Below are 24,440 nucleotides of genomic sequence, written 5' to 3' on the forward strand. Positions count from 1 at the left end.
TTAATATCATATATTTTTAATAATTGAAGAAAATGTGATATTAATTAATGAATTTCCAAATATCACATGCTACAAGCGAGATTTTTCGGAAAGGAAATTTATTTTTCCCCATTTTTTGATCGGATGAATTTTAAGGGGAAAAAAAGAATAATTCAAATGAAGGATTATATAAATGATAAATGCTATTTAAGTCGACCTGTTAGGAAGGCAGGAAGCATCGAGGAAGGTGCCGAATAGGACGACCTTTCGTACCTCTGTCGCTTTGTCTCGCCATTTCTCTCTCCGTGACTTCTTCCATCTCCACGACCTTCTCCTCCTTTCCATTTCTGCACTTTCGAATCTGTCTCAGCCGTGCGACCCCGCCGCCTCCCACGAACGATTCTTCCACCCGCGTAATCTGCGTACTTTTCGCCTAAAATCATGTCTTTTTCATTTGTTTGATGGTGTTTTCCATCTAAAAGTTCAATCTTTTCTAGATTTCTGTTCCAAAATTTCTCTCTTTTTTTGGTTGAATTAGTTTTGGTTCTTCGCTGGTTTTCTCCTCCAAAGATTGGATCCTTATGGTTCGTTAGCTGCCGGTGTTCCTGCGATGGTGCTCGTCGCCGATGATGCGGTGGCGGAGGGAGAAGAGGTGGAGACGGAACCCTCGGTGGAGTTGCTCGTGAGAGAGCCTCGGCATTCCCGAGCCCATTTCCCCGGCGCGGTGCGGCAAAAAGCCTATCTCTTTGACGGATTGGGAGGCTACTTCAACAAAGAATGGGATTTGAAGGAAGGCAGTGGGATAGAGTTCTGTTGGTATCAGTTGGAGCTCCCAAAGGGGAACCAGAAGTTGGCTGTCTCTGCTCAGTATCTTATCGATGTGCTATGCCCCCCATTGAAGCTCCAAGACATCCTAACCCTCATCAGCAATGGCCCCTTCTGTGGCCACGTCGACGGCGCCCTCGTCTTCCGGGTGAATTCTCCGGGTCCGGCGACGAGTAGTTTCACCATGAGGCTGGCTGCCAGGGTGACCAAGAACTCTGTCATAACGGTGAGCCTTGGGCGGGTTCCAAGATTGGGCTTTTCACCCACTGGGCAGTCGCTTCTGTCGGAGATCCCTAGCATTGAAGGCCCAGGTTTGACAAGGGAAGAGGAGGGTCATGGTGGCATTGTCATCCAGGAACATGTTCTCGAATTTTTGTTGACAATGAACCACTCGGAAGAGGCAGATAATCCTGTCCCGAATAGAGTCTCTAACCTTGTTGTGCACATCATTGACACACATGTCGACCATGTCCAAGATATAGTGACAAAGCTTGAGATGGAATTGGATTCAGTGGAACTAGAACTTGATAAGGGTAATTGCTTCCCCTTTTTTAGAAGATTATCATTGGCATTCTTGTAGGATAATGTTAGTTACTAGTGCTAGATATATTGGTAGTGTAACAAATGATTTTTCCACGATTGTCATTTTACTACAAGCATCAACTCTAAGACTCAATTCTTTGATGGGGAAGGGAAATAGCTAGGGTTAGAAAGGTGGTAGTGAAAAACTTGGAGGAAAGAGATACAGAAAGATTTATTTTGTTTGTGATGTGAAAAGGAAAAAAAAAGAGGGATTGATGAGAATATAAAAAGAATATACTCAAAGCTTGAATTGGAGAGAAACTTTAGAAATTAAAAAGGTTTGCAATAAAATTAAATATTGAAATGTGTTTACAACAATATGAGAAGAAGTGGGGGAATAGTTAAGAGATGAGTTAGAAAATATATATGTATGTGTATAAATAATATAAAGAGTTAAATCTAGATATACCAAGACTTTGACAATATCATATATGGTAAAATTCAGAGATAGTAGGGAAGAAAATGGCTAAGTTCTTAGGTATGTGCAGTTTCGATTGGTTGAGCAGAATCCTAGTAATTTTCTCGCTACAAAAATTAAGAAATTCAAAAGGCTGGAGAAAGTAATGCATTAAGCAACTTGATAGTGCTGTGAGATGGAATTGAGATACCTAGTGAATTCCCCATGTAATGTCATTGTTGGACTGTTTATTAGTGCCTTTTGCAACCTATAACCGATGAGTTATTTGTTCTGATTCTTGGTTTCAAGTATCAAAGTATTCAATGTATCCCATATGTTTGTATAATGCTCGGAATTTTGCAGTTGCAGCCACTGTACCCATTAAATTAATTCAATTTAACAACTTTCTTTAACTACAATTGTATCTAGAAGTCCTTTACTTGGATATCTGTATATGCACTTTGTATATCTTGCTACATACTGGATAATTTCCATAATCACTTTTAGTGCAGGTGGCTCTACATTTAAGAAGCAAATGCTAGATGATCGAAGATTTCCCAAAATGCATTTGAATTTACAGCGCCTACTCCAAGTATGTTTATCATTATCTTTATTTATCCTGGATTCCTATTCAATATTATTGACATTTCCCCCTACTTGCTTAGCTAACCCACTGGATGATAGAGTTCTATTCTTGTTTGTGTTAAAATCCAGGTTGTATCTCACGGTGAGCAAGTATTCCCGCGCGTGAAAGAGAAATGTTCAACCAAAACTTGGTTTGCGAATGAAGATATTGTTGCTCTTGAAGAACTAATAGGTCGTCTCAGGAGGCTAAAAGAGAATTTGGGATTCATAGTAAATCGGGTGACAGCAATTCAAGCTGGTCTTGATAGCTGGCAGTCGGAACAAATAAATCGAAAACTTTATTATCTTTCATTCTTTTCTATGATCTTTCTTCCTTTATCTATTGTGACAGGAAGTAAGTTTTTCTCTTTTTCCTATTGATTATCTTCTTGTCTGAAATTCCTCAACAGCTCTAGTACGATGATGCTAATATGATTCCTTTGGTCCATTTTACAGTATTTGGAATGAATGTCGGTGGTGTGCCATGGACAGCCCAGAAAGATCCAGGGCTGGAAGAGGGATTTCGCAACGTCATGATCCTCTGTGGCTTGATTGTCTTTCTAATTCTAATCATTGTTTCTTTTCCTCTGCTTTATGCGCGGATAAGTTCTTGGCGAAGGCAGCATGCTATGAGGAGGAGTTGGTCAATGAATAGAAAGTCCTTCTTGAGCAGGACATTTGCACGCGGCGGACTGCAGGGGGGAGGTTATATTCGCATATGAAAGTCCATATATCTCATAATTGACATCACCATCTGTATTCTCTCTCGATTCGAGCTGCTGCAAAACATAGATGTATTGGAAAAGGTTGTGGTATGGAATTAGTATCAGTGCGAAGCTCTGAAGTGAAATCCCTCTGCAAAGTAGTTTCAAGGAGGAAGAAGGTTACATCAGCACAACATTCAAGTTTCTGAATATGATCCATGTCAATTGCCCTAACCTTTCCAGCCAGTCCTATAAACCTCTGCAATGAATCCTTTTTGTGCCAGTTTCACCGCGATAGAACAACAATATCTCCATAAGACTATTGAATTACATCCACAACATTCCCAAACATTTTCAGTTTGGCTTACAAACACCATGTTCTGGAGCTCAACATATTATTTCATCATCTCCTTCTTGAGCTTCTCTTCTCTCTCTCTTCAGCTTTTTTTTTACTGACAATTGAAAGCATTAGGTCTAATTTCAGAAATGTTGTGTTTAATTCATTGAAACTATCTTTAGTACAACTGTTATGTACCTAGAGTAGACAAAACTTTGTATTTGTCATCTTTTTTTTTTCCCTTCAACAGTGAAATATATCCATTCAAATTTTATAGTGACTGTCATTTTTACAGTGCTAATATGATGTTCTTTGTTTCATGGTGCTAACATTTCTTTGCTGCAAATGTTTGGAAATAATTTTTCTTGTTTGATTTCTGGAGGAAGCATAAATGTAGTAAGTGTAGAAAAAGATTGAAGAACACTTTCATCTTCAGCTTCCAAAGTCTCCATAGCACCCTTGAAATTTTGGGCAAGATTTATTGTTGAATATGTGTGAATGGAGAAGAGGTGGAAGAGGATAGAAGTTTTATTGTGAATGGGGATTTTTGTCCCATATTGGAAGTTTTAAGGCATGTTGGTTAATTTATATTGATTCATATGCATTGAGGGTGTGAACAAATGTATGGGAAGAGACTCTCTCTCACGTGTAGGTGTGCAGGGGGTACAAATCTAGGGTCCGAATTTGTACTGAACCATGTTGACTCGTGTGCGGACACGACTTGCGCACGCTGAATGCCGAACCGGTCAGGGCAAAATTTGCCCAAGTGGAATAACTAAAATTTTGTCACGTAAATATTTTTGCTGTTGTGTAACAGATGCATTAAATTCGAGATTAATGCAGAATCAAAACGATCGAGTGATAATGAGTAAAACGGTGGGTGTTTCATTGCTCGACGAGTAATGGTCATTAATCGATCATTAACGCTGTCGTTGATCTGAGCTCCTATATAAGGAGGCTGCGATCACAGGCAGAATATACACACAGAAAAAACACAAGCATAAACTCTCCACCGGTGTTCCCTCCTCCTCTGTTGTGCAACTCTTGCTCGGCGGTTTTGATGGGAATCACGGTCAGCCGTTGTATACTGGAAATAGACGACCCTAGAAAGCCTCGAAGCACAGTCGGAGGTGGGGTGAATCTATTTCAAGGAAACTGCGACTCTCGCAGTTCTCAGTCTGTTGCTTGCTCTGCTCTACTGGTCCCGCTCGGTGTCAAAGCTCGGCCGACCATTTGCTCGGTCTCTACGCCCGCTCAGAATCTTCGCTCGAACAGCATCTGTTCGCCCGATCAGTCTCTTTGCTCCTCGGCCTGTCTGTTTCGCCTGGCCTGTCTACTTGACCGACCTAACTCTCGCCCTGCCTGTCTGCTCGACCTGGCCGGCCTCTCACTCGGCCAGTCTGCTTGACTGCTCGGCTCTACATCATGATCACTCACTCTACTCACCTGGCTGCTTAGCCCACTTTATCAATATTATACAAACTGCTTTCATCACTTGACAAAAAAATCAACCCTTATCATTGATAAGTTAAAATTATCAATTCAGATTATCTTAACTGTAAAGTAAATTTAATTCAAATATTTAAATACAACTAAAAATCTATATATCTCCGATAATAGGTCTAGCCTTTTTTTTTTTCTTTGGATAAGAAAAAAACGAGAGTCTGGTGTACCAAGTTCGTTATTGCTATTGTTCGAACCCGTGATCATAAAGTGATATGACAACAATTTTATTGTCGCGGGTCCAAATTGCAATTGGAAATGGAAGATCTTCATTAATATGACTCGACTAGATTGACTCAGTTATCGATCGAACTGGTCAGTTGGGTCCGGTTCACAGACATAGATCCTAACCAAGGCCGGCCCATACATTCCGGAGTCCAAGTTAATCTTTAGCCCAATCTTCCAAATTCCTTAATTTCTTTGACTAGGGTTTTCCGTGTGCTATATAAATATGCGTCGGAAGCCACGGTTCCTCCCATCCTCTTCCCGAATCAGCGGCAGCCGATCGTAGTGCGAGGTGGTACGTTAGGGATCGGTCGAAGCTCACGAAGCGATGAGGGCAAAGGTGAGATCTTTTGACATCAGAGCTCATCTCTCCTTCATCCCTTCCTCTAGATTCCTTTGCGTGCATCGTTTTTGCATACGAATTGGTTTTTGCAGTTAGCCATCCAACTTTTCATATTTGTGTTACCAATAACCAGGATCTGTCTAGGATTATTCCTTTTAAACACAATCCATCATCCCTTCTGCTAGATTGCTTTGATTTTTGCATATGAATTAGGTTCAAAAGGCGTTTCCCCCTCTGTTTCTTTCATATGGAGTTGCGATTTGTGGCTAGTGATAACATATAAGTTTTATGGTTGACAAAGATGGTGAAGTATAAATTAAAATTTTTATTTTTGTGTTATCTATAAATAGGATTGTTTTTATGGCCAATCCTTTTGAAGGCTTTTTGTTTTCATAGTACTTGCTGTTTATTTCAAGTTTCTTCTCTCTATAATTGCAATTTAATAATCAATTGCAATTGTTGTTAGTGTTAGTTCCTGATAGTGTGATGGTATCAGTACATGTGAACTTTGAATGTCACTCCTTGTTGGGTTCTTGATCATGAAAATAGGAGGAAATATATGGGAAATAAAGTAGTTTACGTGAAAAGAAAAAAAAAGTTGGTGCTCCATTTTGACTGTTAGTTCATCAAGTTGTATACCCCTCTATTTCTGAATTGCCTACTGTAGTATTTTGTATTTCTATAAGACCTGTGACTGTGAGTATTCAATATTTGAATCTGTCAAAACATAGTCCTTTTCTGAATACTAAGAAATCACATGGATGGTGCTTCATTTATCAGTTTGTCAGAGTACCAATACCTATCTATTTCGGAAAATGCCCACTGTACTATTTCATATTTCTCTAAGTTTAGTAGGTATTGAATACTTGAATCTATCAACAATTGTCCTTTTCTGAGTGCTAGAAAAAATCACTTGCATTACTTATCTTCTATTTCTGCACGCCATATTTCATGATTCTCCTAGGCTTCATAAGGGTTGAATATTTGAATTCGTCAACACCCAAATTGTAGTTTGTCAGTCAAGGGTTGAGATGTTTTTGTCGTTTCAACTGGGTCTGATTGGTTTCCAATCCCCAATCTAACTAATTGATCCAAAGGCTTGAAATCTTGTTTAGTGCTGAAATTTTTGCCCTTGTTGAACAATGTGTTATGGATGCTGCTGATATATCACCAAGCAGAAACCCTCACAGAAGCCGCAGATGCAATTCTAGCATGCGGAAGTATCAATGAGATTCCATGCCGGTCAGCTGCAGAACTATGATATATCACCTATGTCAAACAGCTGTGCTCAAAATTTTTAACCATGGTCCAAACAACCAATCTGGTCATTTTTTTAGAATAATTTTCTCCTGGATTTGCATTATTTTCCCTTTTTTCATCGTCAGTTGACTTTTTTTTTGGGTAGTGACTCAAATTGTTCTTTGCACAGTGGAAGAAGAAGCGCATGAGGAGACTGAAGAGGAAACGCCGAAAGATGAGACAGAGATCCAAGTAGCTCATCGACTACAAGAACAACCAATCTAGCTCTTCATTGTCATTAGTGTTATTGGGTCTTTGATCCTTTACCGAGGAATGGAGAAAGCCAGAATAGTTGTTTGTCGCCATTTCTTTTGCTGCTGTAAGACTATGATGTTCGCTTTGGGACAACAAAATTTTCTTATTGTTCTGTAACTTAATCAAATTATCAAGTGATCGTTTCTTCTTCAAACTGTTTGCTTCATCTATAATTGCATGACATCTATGAGTAACTTTGTCAATTGCTAATTACTTGACTAGGAGAACATAATATGGAGGGGAGAAGAAAAAACTCATGTTTTATTATTTGTATGTATGTTAGTATATCATTTTTCAAGAGCCTCTCTATCTCAATGCTATAGGAGACCTTCATGGGGTAATGGTGCAATGGTAGAGTTTATTTTTAATTTCTAGTAAGTCTTAATTTTGGTGAATTAATGGGTAAATATTTTTAATGGATGTTTGATTTAAGACTTAAATGTTGGGGTAGTGTATTTTTAATTTCCAAGATGTAAGTCTTAATTTTTTGGAATTAACGGGTAAATATTTTTAGAATTAACGGGTAAATATTTTTAATGGGTGATTGATTTAAGACTTAAATGTTGGGTTAATTTATTTTATGATTTATTTTGATGGTCGGTTTATCGGTTAATTCATCCAAATTAAAACTCTATTCTGACATATCTAAGAAACTAAGAAATTGTCGCTCAAGTTCTTGGATTTTATTTAATTTTTTGAAATATTTGTATTTTAAACTCGGTTAATTAGTAAGGCCATATTAACAAATTATTTATTTATAAGTTTGATAAAAATTGTGTTGTTAAATTTAATTTATAATTTTATTTATAAAAAATGATAAATTTAATTAATCTCACTCACTAGTTCTGGGATGATCGATCCAGTCCCATGAAATGTTCACACCTGTCACCATGATAAATTGGAAAGTACTCATAGCGAGCGACCAAGCAGTCCAATATCCTTTGGTTACACTCCCGATTTCGAGAAAATTCTTACAAATTCATCATAACGGTTATATTTTTATTTATAGATATTGATCCTATTCGAAAACGGCGAAGATAGCTGGATGTGGCTCTACTATTGATTCTGTGAAGGCTTTATTGTGCTTCGCTCTGCAAGACAAAGAATGTCAGTGCCGGGTCAGGGAAGGGGTCCCCGGCATTGGCTCTCCGATGCCCAAGTCAGTCATTAGAATAGTAGAAAAAATGGTAGAACACTGGAGCAAAAGAGATGCGAACAATGATCGCGCGTATCTCTACCAGTGCATGGACCCTCTTTATATAGTGTTCCTGTAGCGGACATGCACGTTTCTCAAAACTCGTGCATGTTTTTCCAACTGTCCTATAAAAAAATAGGTAAAAAAAAATGTCCTTTGACACTTTTCCTTAACAAGGCCTGTAAATCCCTGACATGACAATGGAAGCTTCCGTCATACGATTCGTCAGCTGATCATGTTCTGTTGTCAGCGACACTAATGCCCAGAAGGATCTGATAAGCTACACAGGGGTCCCATTATTTGGTCGAGCGGGGAAGCTACTTGTCCAGGACTCCCTCTTGGTCGCTTAAGTATGTTCTCTTCCACCGCCACTCGGCTCAATAGTGTCGGGGATCTAGTGGCCAGCTAGAAAGAGGGGGGGGGGGGTGATAGCTAGGCCACCTCCCAAGTCGATTTCTTCTCTACAAGGTTAGTGCGCAAGCGGAAATAACAACTAACTAATGAAAACAATAAAAGCAATGTAGAGAAAGAATACCAAACGCTGACACAACTCCTTTTACGTGATTCGGAGATTGTTTGCTCCTACTCCACGGCTTGTCCTTGAGGTGGGCGAACCCTTAATCCTTTGATATATTAGTCCCCGGCAATCTCCGTCTAAAGCTTACTCCTTCTCGGTGGAGTACAACCTCTCACAAGACATTCTTCTTCTTTACAAAATTGAGAATGGAATTGGAAGAAGAGTGTTAGGCTTTGGAAACTTGGAGGCCAAGACTAGGAGTGTATCAATAAGATCAGTAACCTCCTTCAATACCCCAAGCTTCCAATATATAGAGAGGAAAGAGTTGATCACAAGACAACTCATTTCCTGCGCACTAATTGACTGACACTTCCATCAGTCGACTGGTCCAACCGTTGGACACAGCCAACGACTACTTGGCAGAATCAGGGTTTCTGCCAACTGTCGCCAACAGTCACTTATCAATCGACTGGTGAAAGTACCAATCGACTGATCACTGTTAGCTGAGCGAACATAATGTTTCTGTCGCTCCCAGTCGACTGAACCAGTCGACTGCAATCGATTGGTTCCGGTTATACACTCACACTCATCTTCTCCGGAGTCACCCTTGAAGCCCTCTTCCTCGGCCTTTGTCCCTCAGATGCACCTGAGCTCGCGGCTCCTCTCTGTGTCATCCTTCACATTGCCTTGAAGTCCACTTCCCTTGGCTCAACTCCATTGTTTCTCATCCGGCAGTCCCTCGGATATCTTCCACATCATCCTTCACCGTTTCAAAGACCCAAGCCCTAGGATGAGCTTCCCAAGCTTAGCCACACCAAGTTCCTCATGTGTATTTCACTAAGTCCTGCATGACTCAAACACACATATCAAACCAATATGAAAACATAACTTAAACTCTTTGACACACATATCAAAATCATGATCGTACTAATCAAACTTAGATCGATTGCACCAACAAGTAGGTCGCCCCTTGCTTGATTGGATAGGTCGGACTATCGTTCTCTTGGTCAATTGTGAGCATCTTATGTACTCTGTATGATCGTCCCGGTCGAATGAGCAATCTGCTTGGACGAGCCTCCGGGTCGCTCGGCCCATTGCCACCCGCTCAGCTAACTTCTATAATCCAATGATTTCCTACCTTTGATCGTCTTAACTTTGACCTTCACGTCAGTCGCCTTTCTTGTCTCTGACTCGTTTTTGGTACACCCCTTTTACTACCATATCAGATATTATTATAAATAGTTTATACTTATTATTTATGAATATTACTATTTTTAATTTTTTTAATTTAATGATTAAACATAAATGAGCTTTTAAAGACTTTGAAAGTCAAATTTAGTCATGAACGAGATATTCAGTTTGGTCTATTAATTATGTCTTGATAGAGTTCTTGATTATTTATTGATTATAATTATTTACTTAATAATGATGAATTGTGCTCATTGCAAATATTTGTATATGACTTAATTTTGGATCATATTTTTCCCTCTCGTTTCTTATTTTCAGATTCAGCTTTTATTAATAAGAGTGCACGTGTAACCATGGTGCAATACAAGAGCGACTATTCCTCATAAGAATAAATAAAATATTAAATTAATAAAAATAAATATTATATTTCTTAACTAAAAGATCAAAAAATATATACTTTTTAATATAGTCGATCCAAAATATTTATAGAAATTTTTCCGATCATGATATTATCAATCCTAAGATGTGGGATTAAAGAGAATATGACTATATATTTTTATATAAAAACAATAAGAGAAAATCATTAATAAAAGTTAAAATTATTTTTAATGTGAAAAGAAAAAAAAAGACATTAATATAATTTCAATTTGAGTTTTACCAAAATTAATTAATAAATGATCTAGATTTTTAATAAGATATTAGTCATCACATACACATTACACGTATAATATAATATATGAATATACATAAATTAATATTTCAGATTCATAAATTGAATTTAGTAAGATACGTCATATCTATATAATAGTATAATTAAAGGGCAACATTCGAGTATCCTAACATCAAGTTATTGTAACATACTCTTTTTAATAAAAAATTAATATCATTTTTGATATTGGATATTAAATTAAGACTAATAGGTACTACAATGATATTAACTTAAAAAGTCACAAAGGTATATTTATTGATATAAAACAAAAATTAAAAATAAACGTCTATTGTTATTATTATTAAAATTTAAATATTACAGCTAAAAATTAAAAGGAGAGACTGATTAAAAAAAAGTCAAAATAATCCCTGCAATGCTATTTTCAGGACGCTGCTTTCGTAATTTTAGAATCTGGAGTGCCCAAATGTTATTATGATTTAATTGTTTTGTAAATAAAATTCGGTAATTTACCAAATGACGCGTTCAGAAATTTTAATTGACCAAAAGACATATGTTACTTTGTTATTTACCAAAGGAAGTACTTTTTCAAGTGCACTTTATTTTTATTCTTCTGACAAATCTAATTTCTTTTGTCGCTTTTCTTCTCCCTCTTCACTTTCCTATCTCTTCTCTCATATCTTTTATGCATGCTGCTTCTTTTATTTTTCCTTTCCTTTCTTTTCTCTTTTTTATTTGCATGCATGCATAGCAATATAGCATATGTTTGATATACAAATTATATCAGTCCAACGACATTTAAAATTTAGTTAATTTTTTGATAACATTTTAATACATTTAGAGGAGCTAAAAAAAATCATGAATAACAAATTTGAACTCATTGTAATCTCAGAAATCTACAGGAATTGAAATAAGTACAATCGGAGCTCTCTAGGTCCATCAGTGGATTTGACCAAAACCCACTGATAGATCTAGAGAGCTCCGATTGCACCCATTTCAGTTCCTGTGGATTCCTAATGCTGCAAATAGTTCAAATATGCTATCTATTGTTTATTTTGACTTTTAGAAGATGTAAAATATAAGAAAAAAGAATCAGCAAAAAACCTCCACGTTAGACCTGATATCCATGTTAGGCCTGATATGATTTCATATCAGGCCCAATGTGGGCCTCACTCTATTAGGAATGCTCAACTATTTTAGGAACTCTTCATTTCATAATGGATGTGTCTATGATTGCTCTAACATTGTGTGGACAACAAAAATTAGAGAACAAGAAGCAGAATATGTCGAGAAAATGAAAAACAAAATTGCTATGATTCACAAAGAAGCCAAAGAGAAGAGAGCAACGACTGAGGCTATGTGCCGTGAAGAGCTATTGAAGTCGGAAGAAAGTGCGACTAAATATCATGTCATAGGACAGATGCCAAAATAAGGTTGTAGCTGCTTCAGTTCATGAGAAATGGAGATAGTAACAAGATGTTATCTCATGCATGTTTTCTAGCTTATGGTGTGTTACTGAGGACTTCAGCTTGTATCATTGTAAGAAAATAAGAGGTATTTAATTTACAAGTCCAATTCTTCTTGTCTTTGTAATTCTTCATAAATACTGTATTTTGTCTCTGTAATTCATTATGATTTTTTATGTTTGGGTCAATAGTATATTCTTTCACTTGTACAATTATTGCAAGCTAAACATAAGAATACACTACAAAAAAAATCATATCAGGCCCATGTTGGGCCTGATATATTTTATATTAGACCTAACGTGGAGGTTTTATGCTGATTCTTTCTTCTTATATTTTAATACCTTATAAAACTCAAAATAAACAATGGATAACATATTTGAACTCCTTGTAATATCAGAAATCTACAGGAACTGGAATGGGTGAATCGGAGCTCTCTAGGTCCATAAGTGGATTTTGACCGAAACCCACTGATGGACCTAGAGAGCTCCGATTGCACCCATTTAAGTTTCTGTGGATTCTTGATGTTATAAGGAGTTCAAATATGCTATCTATTAGAAGAAAGAATCAGCAAAAAACCTACACGTTAGGCCTGATGTAAATCATATCAGGCACATGTTAGGACTGATATGATTCCATATTAGGCCTAACGTGGGCCTGATATGATTCGATATCAGGCCCGTGGGCCTGATATGAAATCATATCAGGCCTAACATGGGTCTGATATGATTTTTTTGTAGTGCATTATTATGTTTAGCTTGCATTAATTGTACAAGTGAAAGAATATACTACTGACCCAAACATAAAAATCATAATGAATAATAGAGACAAAATACAGTATTTATGAAAAATTACAAAGACAAGAAGAATTGGACTTATAAATTAAATACCTCTTATTTTCTTACAATGATACAAGCTGAAGTACTCAGTAACACACCATAAGCTAGAAAGCATGCATGCCATAACATCTTGTTACTATCTCCATTTCTCATGAACTGAAGCAGCTACAACCTTGCTTTGGCATCTGCCCTATGGCGTGATATTTAGCCGCACTTTCTTCCGACTTCAATAGCTCTTCACGGCACATAGCTTCAGTCGTTGCTCTCTTCTCTTTGGCTTCTTTGTGAATCATAGCAATTTTGTTTTTCATTTTCTCGGCATATTCTGCTTCTTGTTCTCTAATTTTTGTTGTCTACACAGTGCTAGAGCAATCATAGACACAGTGCTAGAGCAAATTTGCTATTCATGATTTATTAACATGAGTCTGATATGATTCATATCTGGTCTAACGTGGAGGTTTTTTGCTGATTCTTTTTTCTTATATTTTAACATCCTCTAAAAGTAAAAATAAACAATGGATAGCATATTTGAACTCCTTATAACATCAGAAATCCACAGGAACTGAAATGGATGCAATCATAACTCTCTAGGTCCATCAGTGGATTTTGGTCAAAATCCACTGATCACTGATGAACCTAGAGAGTTCCGATTGCACTTATTTCAAATTCTATGGATTTCTGAGATTACAATGAGTTCAAATTTGCTATTTATGATTTTTTTAGCTCCTTTAAATGTATTAAAATGCTATCAAAAAATAACTAAATATTAAATGTCGTTGGACTGATATAATTTGTATATTAAGCCTATGCTATGCATGCATGCAAATAAAAAAGAGAAAAGAAAGGAAAAGAAAAATAAAAGGAGCAGATGCATAGGAGATATGAGAGAGGAGATAGGAAAGAGAAGAGGGAGAAAAGAAAAACGACAAAAGAAATTAGATTTGTCAGAAGGATAAAAAGGGAAGTGCACTTGAAAAAGTATTTCTTTTGGTAAATATCAAAGTAACAAACGTCTTTTGGTCAATTAAAATTTCTGAGTGCGTCATTTGATAAATTACCGAATAAAATTAGTAGATTTACAATCTAAATAATATTGGAGAAAAGATAAAGTGGTCTTAGCACTAATCTAATAGTAGTGTGCTAATCCGTGGGACTACGTTTTAAATAATATTGATCGAAGTTGACGTGTAATTTCACAATAATAATAATAATAATAATAATAATAATAATAAATAACAAAATTAATTTACTTTTTATAATTCTATAAAAGTTTTTTTTCTTCTGTTTTTTTTTTTTTTATATCTGTTTTGGAAGTCCATTCTTCCATCTTAGCTAAGATAATAAAAACCCTGAGAAAGAGGATTTTAGGAAGCGCAAGGCACTATTTGAATGCTCGATTCACGTTCCTAGAACCCTTGATTCCTCGCCATGGCTTCCTCTCTCTTGTCTAGATCGCTCTCAGCTCTCCGCTCCATTTGCCCCCCAGCTTCCTCTTCCACCATCGCCGCCGATTCAGCAAAGCTCTTCATGCCTTTCTCCAAGGTCGGTAATTTCGATCTCGTTCCATTCGTTTTCCTGGGGTTCGTGGGGCCGATTGACCTTTTGATCTAGTGGCAAGGATTCGTACCTGATCGATGATGGAAAGATCCTTGTCTCATGTTGTTATTTCAATCTGACACCTCGGGCTGTCGATTGTTGGTTGTTGGCAGCGGAGAAGAGTTCCCAATGGAATTTCCAGGTTTTCTTCCTTGGTTCGCCCGGCTGTTGGACCGACTCCTCGCTGTAGAAGTGCTTCAGGTGGGTTGAGGACGGTTGCATCTGCGATCCATTCGGCCGCACACCATGAGCCCGTTGTTTCTGCCGATTGGCTTCATGCTAATCTCAGAGAGCCCGACGTTAAGGTGCTATTTTGATTCCGCATTTCATTATGCTACCTCTGTCAGCAAGTTTCCAGTGAGAAGCAATTTCCAATAATAACTGTTATCCATCATCTTGAATCTATTTTCTTTTTAAGTCAAAATTTGTTGTATTTATAGTTTGTACCTGGTTACAAGATGTTCTAGAAGTTAATAGGTTGTTATTTAAACTAAATGGTGGAATCATCATACAGAATTTTAACCTGCATTGGCGATCTCTATCGCCAATTTTTCAGTAGTAGCGGACTCACTGACTGTTACAGTTTGATGCTATCAATTAAAACAATAATTTAGTCTGGAGGGATTGGATAAGGTGGATAATTAAAATGAATTAATATGAAAAAGTTTTTTTTTAATGTCTTAGAGTTTCTTTAAAATGTTAATATATTTGCATTTTAGCTACTAAAAGCTACATGATTACTTAAATCGATTTCATTTTACTGTGATTTGCATGGTGTTAGTACAAAAAGAATAAACATGGAGTTCAGTTTGTGAAAACAACTCATTATCCTCACTTGATCTGTTTTCCAAATTAAATTAAAAGCCTACTACAATGGATCTGAATCCAGGATTTCTAAAAGTGAATCCTAATAAAAAATTAAAAACTAACATAATCTGGATATTTAAAAATAATTCAGTCAATAATAGGAGTTATTATTCTTCCACTTTTTTTTCACTTCTATTTGGACAAGATAGAAATGATGGTATAATCAGGGTTGGATCCAATATGAGTTTACTAACTTAGGTGGATCAATATAGAGCCTAACATGGAAAGTATTAATACTAGAAGAGATATATGATGGTTATATTCATTACCTTTTTTTGCTTGTGATGAAAACATTCCCGCACACTTTAGATCCATTTAGTTTCAAAAATAACCTAATGCAAACACTAATGCAAATTTTGGATGGATTAGTTTAGGCTATAGTTATAACACTTGGACCTGACTGATGCAATTATTACATTTCAGCCCGCCCCTCAGTAGCTTTAGTTTGCTTCTTGTATTGAAAATACTGAAAATAAGGGTTGAATACGAATATTTGTAATTTTCTGCTGTTCTTATTTACTATGCATCATATATAAGTTTGAAGTGTAAAATGGATAAAGTTTGACCTGTTGACTTTCCCCCATGTCTTGGAGCATGCGTAGGTAATCCGTCAATTGAAACTGTTGGGTATGTATGATAAATGTGGTCTAGACAAATGATGAAAGGATGTGAGACCACTTTGATTTGAATCGGCGGATACATAGTTCCGACAAGTATGAATCTAGGAAGGCTCAACGTATTTGCGTCTTAAAACTGAGATTGCTTCCATGATCTAAGTTTTGACATCTAGTTTCATTATGGAGAAATCTCATGATGGCTCCGGTTGTGTTTTGAAAAACTTGCTTCTTTAAGATGTAAATTTGATAGGAATTTGATACATAGTTCTTTGTAAGGTGATATTAATTGAAATAAAGACAATCACATATGCCTATCAAGCAAAGATATATAGACTAGAAAAATAAACTATCATAAAGAATTATGCCATCAATCAAGGTTTACAATTTCTTAACATTTCATTTTCTAAAATGCAATGTTAATCGCCACAACACAACCTGGAGATTTTATTGAATTCTGGTATTCCACAAATTTTAGGTCTTTGTTTTCTGTTGTGCCTCTTTCTCTAGTTAAAAGCTAGAATAGGATTGGATCATTTCTTCTCTTTCTTTCTTTTATTTTCATTATTATTAGATCCCTAAATTACTTGTATTGCTACATTTGATTGATTGCCCATTTATCACAAAATCTTAAGTTAATAGGAAATGATGAGTAGATTTATAAACATAGTTTTAGTTGGTAAAATTCCATTTAGTTATACTAGCATTATTTGAACCCAAGGCTGCTACTACGAGACCATGTTATGTTTGATTGGTCAATGACTTTCCAAAGCATTAATTGTTAGGAAAGAGCCATTTCTACATACTTTCATATTCTCAATTGTAAAGATGGTCTAGCTTATAGTGCAGTCGTCTTTAGGAACAATAGAGCCTTAGGAGGTAGATTGCAGATTCTATCATGTCTGTATGCAAGCTCCTTTTATGTTTGTTTATCTCCATCTTCTGTTTCTACTTTGTCATTGTTCCTAGCTTGATCACTGTTTCTTTTTCTTGAAGTACTTCCCTCACTTATATTAAATGAATCTGTAAATCACACAACTCATCCTTATTCAAGTTGCTATTTGGAACCCTACCTACTCTGATACTTCACCATCATTTTTGGATGTAGGACATTTTTTATGTCTTAAGATTAATAGGTTATCTGATAATGACTATCTAAGTACTCCATTATCTTATTGATATTTTTCTCTATGATACCCAGCTAACTTTTTATCATGCAATTTCTAGGGCTTGTGTCCATCTCCAAACTTATTTTATGTTTCTGTGGGTAATATTCTTGTTTTTTTGCACCACATGCAGACATTTTTTATTGCTGTACTGCCTAATCAATTGTTGCTATGTTTATTGTACATTAATGAGCAACCGTGCATAAGTCAATATGGGTATATTTTTAATGCATTTTTTTACTTCTAAATTCTTTCTGCGATGTTGTTCTTACACCTTTTTTCCCCCTTCAAGGTACTGGATGCTTCTTGGTACATGCCGGATGAACAAAGGAACCCCTTCCAAGAATACCAGGTAGGTCTATAGTTTTTTTATCTGCTTTCTCTTCTTCAGGATTAATTTCTTGATCTAAAGAGTATTATTACTTATATACATAAGTTTGACTATTGTTAAGATCTGATAGTGATGAATTCTAGAGGAAAAAGCTTAAATATGCCTCATTGTAATATAACCCTTGTTAGTTTGTCATATTACATTTATGGTCATACTAATTTTACATGTTAAGCTGTTCTGAGCTTGTCATTTACCTAATCACATTCTGAATGCTTGCCATCAAAAAATAATCATTAAAAATGAAAATGGTGGTCGCTTATAGTATATAATATCAAATTGTGTGACACCATAATGATCTGGCTACCAGCATACTGGTTTCCTTTGCTTTGATCTTTAACTCATGTGCAGAAAATATGCACATTACTTTGTTTTATTTGCTACTATTGGTAATGTTTGTTGAACAGCCGGGAATTTGTAATTTAACCTTCTGTTTTAGTTTTAAAAAATATTGAAACCAATACAATGGTGTTTGTTCCCATTTATTACTTTCAACTTTATCTGTCTGCATATTTGTTTCTATAAATTGATTTTTCAGTGTAAAACTTCATGCTAATTTGTTTTTTCATCAAAATTCTCCTTGCCAATATTTATAAGCTCTCTATGTTAAAATGGTCAGGTGGCTCATATACCTGGTGCTTTGTTTTTTGATGTTGATGGGATATCAGATCAAACATCTAAGGTTTGATGTTATTCCTTGTTTATATAATAATTTCTGTAGTTCTAATTAGATATGCTTTTTTTATTCAACTTTTTTTATCTGATGAAGGTCATACCTTGCATAGCTTATTTTTATTGGTTAGGAAATTTTTATCCCATAAAGGGTTCCTGATCTTTTCTTCTTCTTTATGTTTTGTTGTATATGTATAAGTATCTTAGTGCACCACAAAGTGTATATGGACAAAATTATGTCTTTGAAACATTCTACAAATTAGTCACGGCAGGTTATACATACAGTTTCTCTTCATAAGTTGGTATGTTAAGTTGTAATTTAAAGTGTTTATGATTTATGCTTATCATATTCATAAAAAAGTGCATAGCAATAGGGATCTTATGAATTATTGTAAAGAATACTTGCACGGTTACACACATCTGAACATACTCAGACTTTATATTTGGTGTTTGAAGTTATTCGCTTTTCATCTCCCATTTTACTGAAGTAACAGCTATTGATACAATTAATTTCCACCAGTTGCCGCATATGCTGCCATCAGAAGAAGCTTTTTCAGCGGCAGTTTCTGCACTTGGAATCTATAATAAGGATGGGATAGTTGTTTATGATGGCAAGGGAATATTCAGTGCCGCTCGCGTGTGGTGGTAAGATATTTGCTACATTTGCAGTTACAATATTTTGGACTATGACACTTGTATTTATCAAGATGATCCTGAATTTTTTTGGTGTCAGAATTGAAAGGTTTGTTTTTTTCTTCTGAACAAAATTGAACAATTTATGCATCTGAATATATTCTTAACAATTTTTTGGGGTCTGTTATATAGAATTATTTAAATGCATAATTGGTTCTCATTTGTTGCCATTTGTTGTCAAAGTAATAGAAACAATACGTTAATTGGTCCTCTTATGAATATTTAATAGCCCTCTATCATGAATATTTCTTTTGGTGGACAACCTTCTATGAGCTGCACATAGAGCATTTATAACCTGCACGTCCAGTCATGCATCTTATAGAATTATCACCTTCTTAAGCAAAACATTTCAACCATGTTCTATGACATTTCAGATGAAGTGATTGAGCAGCTAAACATAAATGCAGGCAACATAACATAAAAAGTTCTTTGTAATTCAAGACAAAGAGCATGCGGTTATTTGTGATTTCTTCTATTCCTTTGACCAAATTATGTATGACGAGAATAACTCAAATTATATGCTTGTCATTTTTAAGTTACATTATTATTTCCATGTGGTAGAGGGAATCCAAAGAAGAATTTTGTTGATGTAATAGAAAGGATTTAATTTATTGGAATATTACTAGTGATATAGCCTTAAATAGAAATCCATGTTGCTGACCTATAGTTGGGAGTTAGGTGGATTGATGGTGATTTCCATGGGGACATAGCACGTTGAATTCCACTTATTTTTTTACAAAACTGATTAGTATGATTTCACAAAATTTTGACATGTGTTTGGAGTTCTCTTCCAACTTTCTTCCAATTTCCTGTTTCTAAGGATATAATTGTCTTGTTTATGAGTTTTGTCTACTAGTGTATCAGTATAGTCTTTAGTCTTCAGCATGTAACATGTAATCTGGACTGCCACCTTAGGTGAACCTTAACCATACCATTATCTGAATTTATTGTTGCATTAGCATTTAGTTGGTACTTGCACAAGTTGCGCAAGAAAAGAACACTGCAAAATGAAAAGCTCTGAGTGAGTAGTTAAAATATAAAGAAGTTTTTATTTTTTATTTTTTATACTTAATAACAACAGCAATTGGGCAACCTCTAATATTAACAAACAATTTATCCATGCCTGCTTGTGTAACAAACATCAACGCAGACCTCTTGTGTTGATACATTCCACCTAGAGGTTTCTTTTTCACATTTGAAGATGATCATAATTTTTTGAGATTTTTTGGCTTATTTCATGAACCTATCATGGTGGGCATTGTCTAGAATTTTTCTGTTGAAATTTGCTTTCAGAACTGTTATATTTTTCCTGGATTTGAACGTCATTCATCTCGACACCTGAGCCTAGTGATGTTGAATCCTTAAAAATATTTATGAATGAACAGGATGTTCAGAATGTTTGGGCACAATAATGTTTGGGTTTTGGATGGAGGTCTTCCTCAGTGGCGTGCTTCTGGATATGATGTTGAGTCTAGCGCCTCTGGAGATGCTGTTTTGAAAGTTAGTGCTGCTAGTGAAGCAATTGAAAAGGTTTACCGTGGACATCTGGTATGTTCCCTAATCTCAGCCTTCCATAAAATGTTATAGCTAGCTAGTTTTCTTCCTGGTTTTAGTAATCTTACAACAACCACCAAGCCTTATCCCACTAGGTGGGGTCGGCTTGGTTTTAGTAATCTTGCATTTTGAAAATGTAGTTCCTGGGCCGATTAATTTCGTTGATAATTTTCATGGTGGTTTTATATGGAGGCTGTTTATTCAGATTCAAATCCTCAATTATTTTGCCAATTGTTCAAAGCATAACTTAGTCTTACTATTTCATAAAATGGCGACTGTATATGCCATGGCTTAAGATTTTGCCCTGGTATTGATCCTTGGTAGCTGGCTGAAATAAAATCTTTTAGGTGCCAACTGAAGAAGAAGAGGTGAGGCCAATGCCAAATCCTATGCTAGCCGGATGAAGTAGGAATTTACACCCACTTTGTGATTGTGTATGAATCAAGTTTGTTCAGCCAGTTGGTGTATGCTTTATTTTGATGATTATTGACTAACTGCTTACATGAATGGACAGAAGAGAAGAGAAAGTTGATAATTTTTTTCCTTCTGCCAAACCCTATGCTAGCCAATCAAGTTGTTCATCCAGTTGTTGTATGCTTTTTGATGATGAAGGTGAAGAGAATAACTGATTGTGTTAAAGGAGAGAACAGAATATGGAATTGATTATTCCTTGTTCTCTGCCGAAGTTTATGCTATCTAGAACAAGTAGGAATATATTCCTACTTTTTGATTGCCGACCACTAAAAAAAAAAAAAAGATTAACCAGGTCAGGTAATGTCGGTTAGATAACGTCGAACTTGGGTGACTGGCCTGATCCTACGGAAGTTTTCTACAAGCCACCTGGGTAAATCGGAGAAGTGCATATGTAGGTCCATCCTAACAGCCAACATTCTCAGGTCCGCTACCCATTAAGAAGAAAAATTTTAAATAATACGCCGCAGTTGAGTCTCGAACTCGGATCTAGATCCTTGATCTATCACTGTTGATTGCCGATCACTCAAGTTTAGTCAGCTGGTTGGGGTTGTGTACTTTATGTTTAGGAAGATGAAGAGAATAACTGCATGCATAAAAGGAGAACAAAAAAAAATAGAATTGATTAATTCTTGTTTGTTATAAATAACTTTGATTGTGAGCCGAGTAATCTGCAATTTTCTGGAAAGTTTTTTTTTTTTGGGTAAAAAAAACATTTTTTTGGTTAATCTGTGATTCATAGAGAAGTATTCAAATTCCTGACATTGTTTTATAATAATACATTCAAAGTAAATGACATTGCTAGTTTTTCTTTTACCGTGTGGATTTTTTGTGAATGTAAGTTAACATGTCATCCTATGCAGGTTGGCTCTTCAACTTTTGAAACAAAGTTTCAACCTCATCTTATACGGACACTCGAACAGGTTAAGGATTTAGGACTTTCTTTTAGCTGCTTATTGTAAACTGCTGACATGCTTGACTGATTTTCTTTTATGCATATGAATACTCGGTCACTGTGGTTGGAACTGACATCTGAACAAAGGAAAGAATGAGTATTCAAATCAGCACACAGTTATGTCATGTGATTTAAACCTGGCCCAGCAAAATTAGACAAGATTAACTTGATTATAACATGCTTAAACAAATGATTGTACTATGTCAACCTGGAATATGAATTTCTTCACACAAAATGGATGTTAGAGAACTTATTCAGCGTTGGGTCCCCCTAATGTACATTTTATGCTTTGGCTGTATGGTTTTCATGTTGTAGCCTGTTTGTATTCTTTCTGAGCGACAATATATAATTTCTAAATAGCTTTTTGCTTATATGGTATGATGGCAACAAGGGAAATAGAATCAACATTTCAATCTGGTGGGTAGCATTCTTGTATCTGGTTCCTATGTGATAGAGGTTGAATGTGTTTTTCATCCTTAACTTGATGCTATTGATTCTCATACTCATCCATTCCACCTTCTAAACACATTTATTTACATGCCACTGTTTTTTATTGTCCAAATGCGTTCCAATTAGTCTCATTACACTTTGACCAAAAATAGAATGGAACAAAGCATTCTGTTTCTCATCCCTTGACTAGTTTCTTCCATTTAGTTGCGAACTAGACCCAGCTTCCAAAGCTTTTCTAAAGGAATCTTCCATAGAAGTCCTTTGTGCCTGTGGTGGCTGTTACTTGAGTGCTTGTATTTTATTCCATTCTCATTCTCAACTTGTTGTTTAATGACCCTTACGGAGAATGTTGGAATTGCTTTATTAATGGATTGAGCTAATTATTTGTGTAGGTTAGTTTTTTTTATAAAACTAAGTCAAATAAAACTAAAAAATTTCAGGTTAAAGCAAACATTGAAACTCAAGAATATCAGCATATAGATGCTCGCTCAAAGGCCAGGTAACTTGCTATAGCTCTCATTTTTTTTTTTGTCAGAATAAATCAATATTCTTATTGCTTTATGCAATATTTTTCTTGGCATGGGATAGGAATCGTTTGTGATAGTGTCATAAGATGATGTTTTCCATGTGTAACAGGTTCGATGGCACCGTTCCTGAACCACGAAAGGGAATAAGAAGTGGTCATGTGCCTGGCAGCAAATGTATTCCTTTTGCGCAGGTAAAATATGCAGTAAATTTAGCTTAATTATGTTTTGTTTACTCCTTTGATGTGTTGATGCAATACCATCTTTAGTGCTTACAGAATTTCCATTCATGTTGATTTAGGCTTTTGTTTTCTAGCAGACATCTTCTAAATATGGACTGCTTAGTTCTACCAGTGAACTATGTGTTTTTTGGTTAAATAAATTATAATGCTATAAATATCTTTTTGCCAATCTTTCTTCTAATTTGGTTGCTAAAATATGCATAGTTCCTTTCTGCAGATGCTTGATAGTTCAAATATGCTCCTGCCGGCAAATGAACTTGTCAAAAGATTTGAGGAAGAAGGTACGTTTGGATTTTAAACTGGAAGTTTGCTCATGGTACTTGAATTATGATATAGACAAACTGTACTTAGTGTAACATAGTTTGTTACCTTGTACTCCATCGCAAAGCTAGTCACATTGATCACATGAAGATTCTCTCGTTACAGGCATCTCTCTCGACCGCCCTGTCATCACTTCATGCGGTACTGGCGTGACCGCCTGTTTACTTGCATTAGTAAGTTCCCTGACTTTTATTTTGCAAATGATGCATTCTCAAAAGGTACGACCTTTGCCAAAGTAACTCTCTCGGATAATTTTAGGGTCTGCATCGCCTCGGAAAGACTGACGTTGCAGTTTATGATGGATCTTGGACTGAGTGGGGATCAAACGCTGATACTCCTGTCGCTGCAGCAGCTGCTGCTGCGAGTGCCTGAATCCTTTGTATTCTGTTTGCACAATCAGGAGAAAGTCAAAGGAGCAATATGTTTGTTGGGAAGTTTTCTTCGAACAATGAGGAGCTGTCAAGAATGCTTCCCAAGGTCAATCTGAGACACTGAAGAGTTTGGAGGGTGATTTCCTCTCAAGCTCTGGTCTATGCTAATAAATTATGGTTACCTTATGCATGTTAATTACGATGACGAAAGAGCCCATTCGGAGTCCTAAACTAGTGATATTGAACGGTTTAGAGTTAAATTGCCTTAACATCAGTGTTAATATTTTGAAACTGTCATTAAGTTATCTTCTGTTCCTTCGATGGATGATTAGGTTTGATGGTGTTTCTACTAGATGTATGGCGTATTAGTCTTGAAATTCAATAGGTTATTTCCCCTGTGTTGACTCATATTGAGATTATGTCGTAATTAATAAATAATGTAAACTTTGTTTTCAAAAAATAATTGGAACAGATCACAAAGTTTCTGTTGGTCATATACCAAGAATTTTGTCATTGGGTGTCTCAACATTGATTTTTGACCTTCGTTTGTCTCAAAATTTATTTATTTATTTAATTAATTTATTCAGTATTGAAATGATGAATAAACTCTAGTA

General features: G+C 35.8%; 2 protein-coding genes and 1 long non-coding RNA gene across 4 annotated transcripts; all 3 read left to right on the top strand.

The window, feature by feature from the left end:
• The first annotated feature begins 214 nt into the window (after window positions 1-214).
• Window positions 215-3,730, top strand: LOC122006711. Of its 2 annotated transcripts, none has more exons than XM_042562310.1 (5): window positions 215-401; window positions 518-1,337; window positions 2,296-2,375; window positions 2,498-2,762; window positions 2,864-3,730. In XM_042562310.1, exons 2-5 carry the CDS (start codon window positions 590-592, stop codon window positions 3,127-3,129), a joined length of 1,359 nt encoding a protein of 452 aa, XP_042418244.1. In that variant the 5' UTR covers window positions 215-401; window positions 518-589; the 3' UTR covers window positions 3,130-3,730. The 2 variants fall into 2 exon arrangements, with proteins under 2 accessions (XP_042418244.1, XP_042418243.1); XM_042562309.1 differs by having other exon boundaries at window positions 215-392; window positions 2,864-3,729.
• Window positions 3,731-5,375: 1,645 nt separating this feature from the next.
• Window positions 5,376-7,227, top strand: LOC122006713. Its single transcript, XR_006118744.1, has 2 exons — window positions 5,376-5,516; window positions 6,949-7,227. It is a non-coding gene; the product is annotated as an uncharacterized LOC122006713 (long non-coding RNA).
• Window positions 7,228-14,263: 7,036 nt separating this feature from the next.
• LOC122006714 (thiosulfate/3-mercaptopyruvate sulfurtransferase 2-like) lies at window positions 14,264-24,131 on the top strand. Its single transcript, XM_042562311.1, has 12 exons — window positions 14,264-14,484; window positions 14,652-14,843; window positions 17,478-17,537; window positions 18,193-18,255; window positions 18,766-18,890; window positions 20,324-20,486; window positions 21,827-21,886; window positions 22,809-22,867; window positions 23,005-23,086; window positions 23,352-23,415; window positions 23,561-23,628; window positions 23,714-24,131. Exons 1-12 carry the CDS (start codon window positions 14,371-14,373, stop codon window positions 23,825-23,827), a joined length of 1,164 nt encoding a protein of 387 aa, XP_042418245.1. The 5' UTR covers window positions 14,264-14,370; the 3' UTR covers window positions 23,828-24,131.
• Window positions 24,132-24,440: the final 309 nt, after the last annotated feature.

This window comes from Zingiber officinale, chromosome 7B, assembly GCF_018446385.1.
Source record: "Zingiber officinale cultivar Zhangliang chromosome 7B, Zo_v1.1, whole genome shotgun sequence".
In the NCBI taxonomy this organism is placed as follows: Eukaryota; Viridiplantae; Streptophyta; class Magnoliopsida; order Zingiberales; family Zingiberaceae; genus Zingiber; species Zingiber officinale.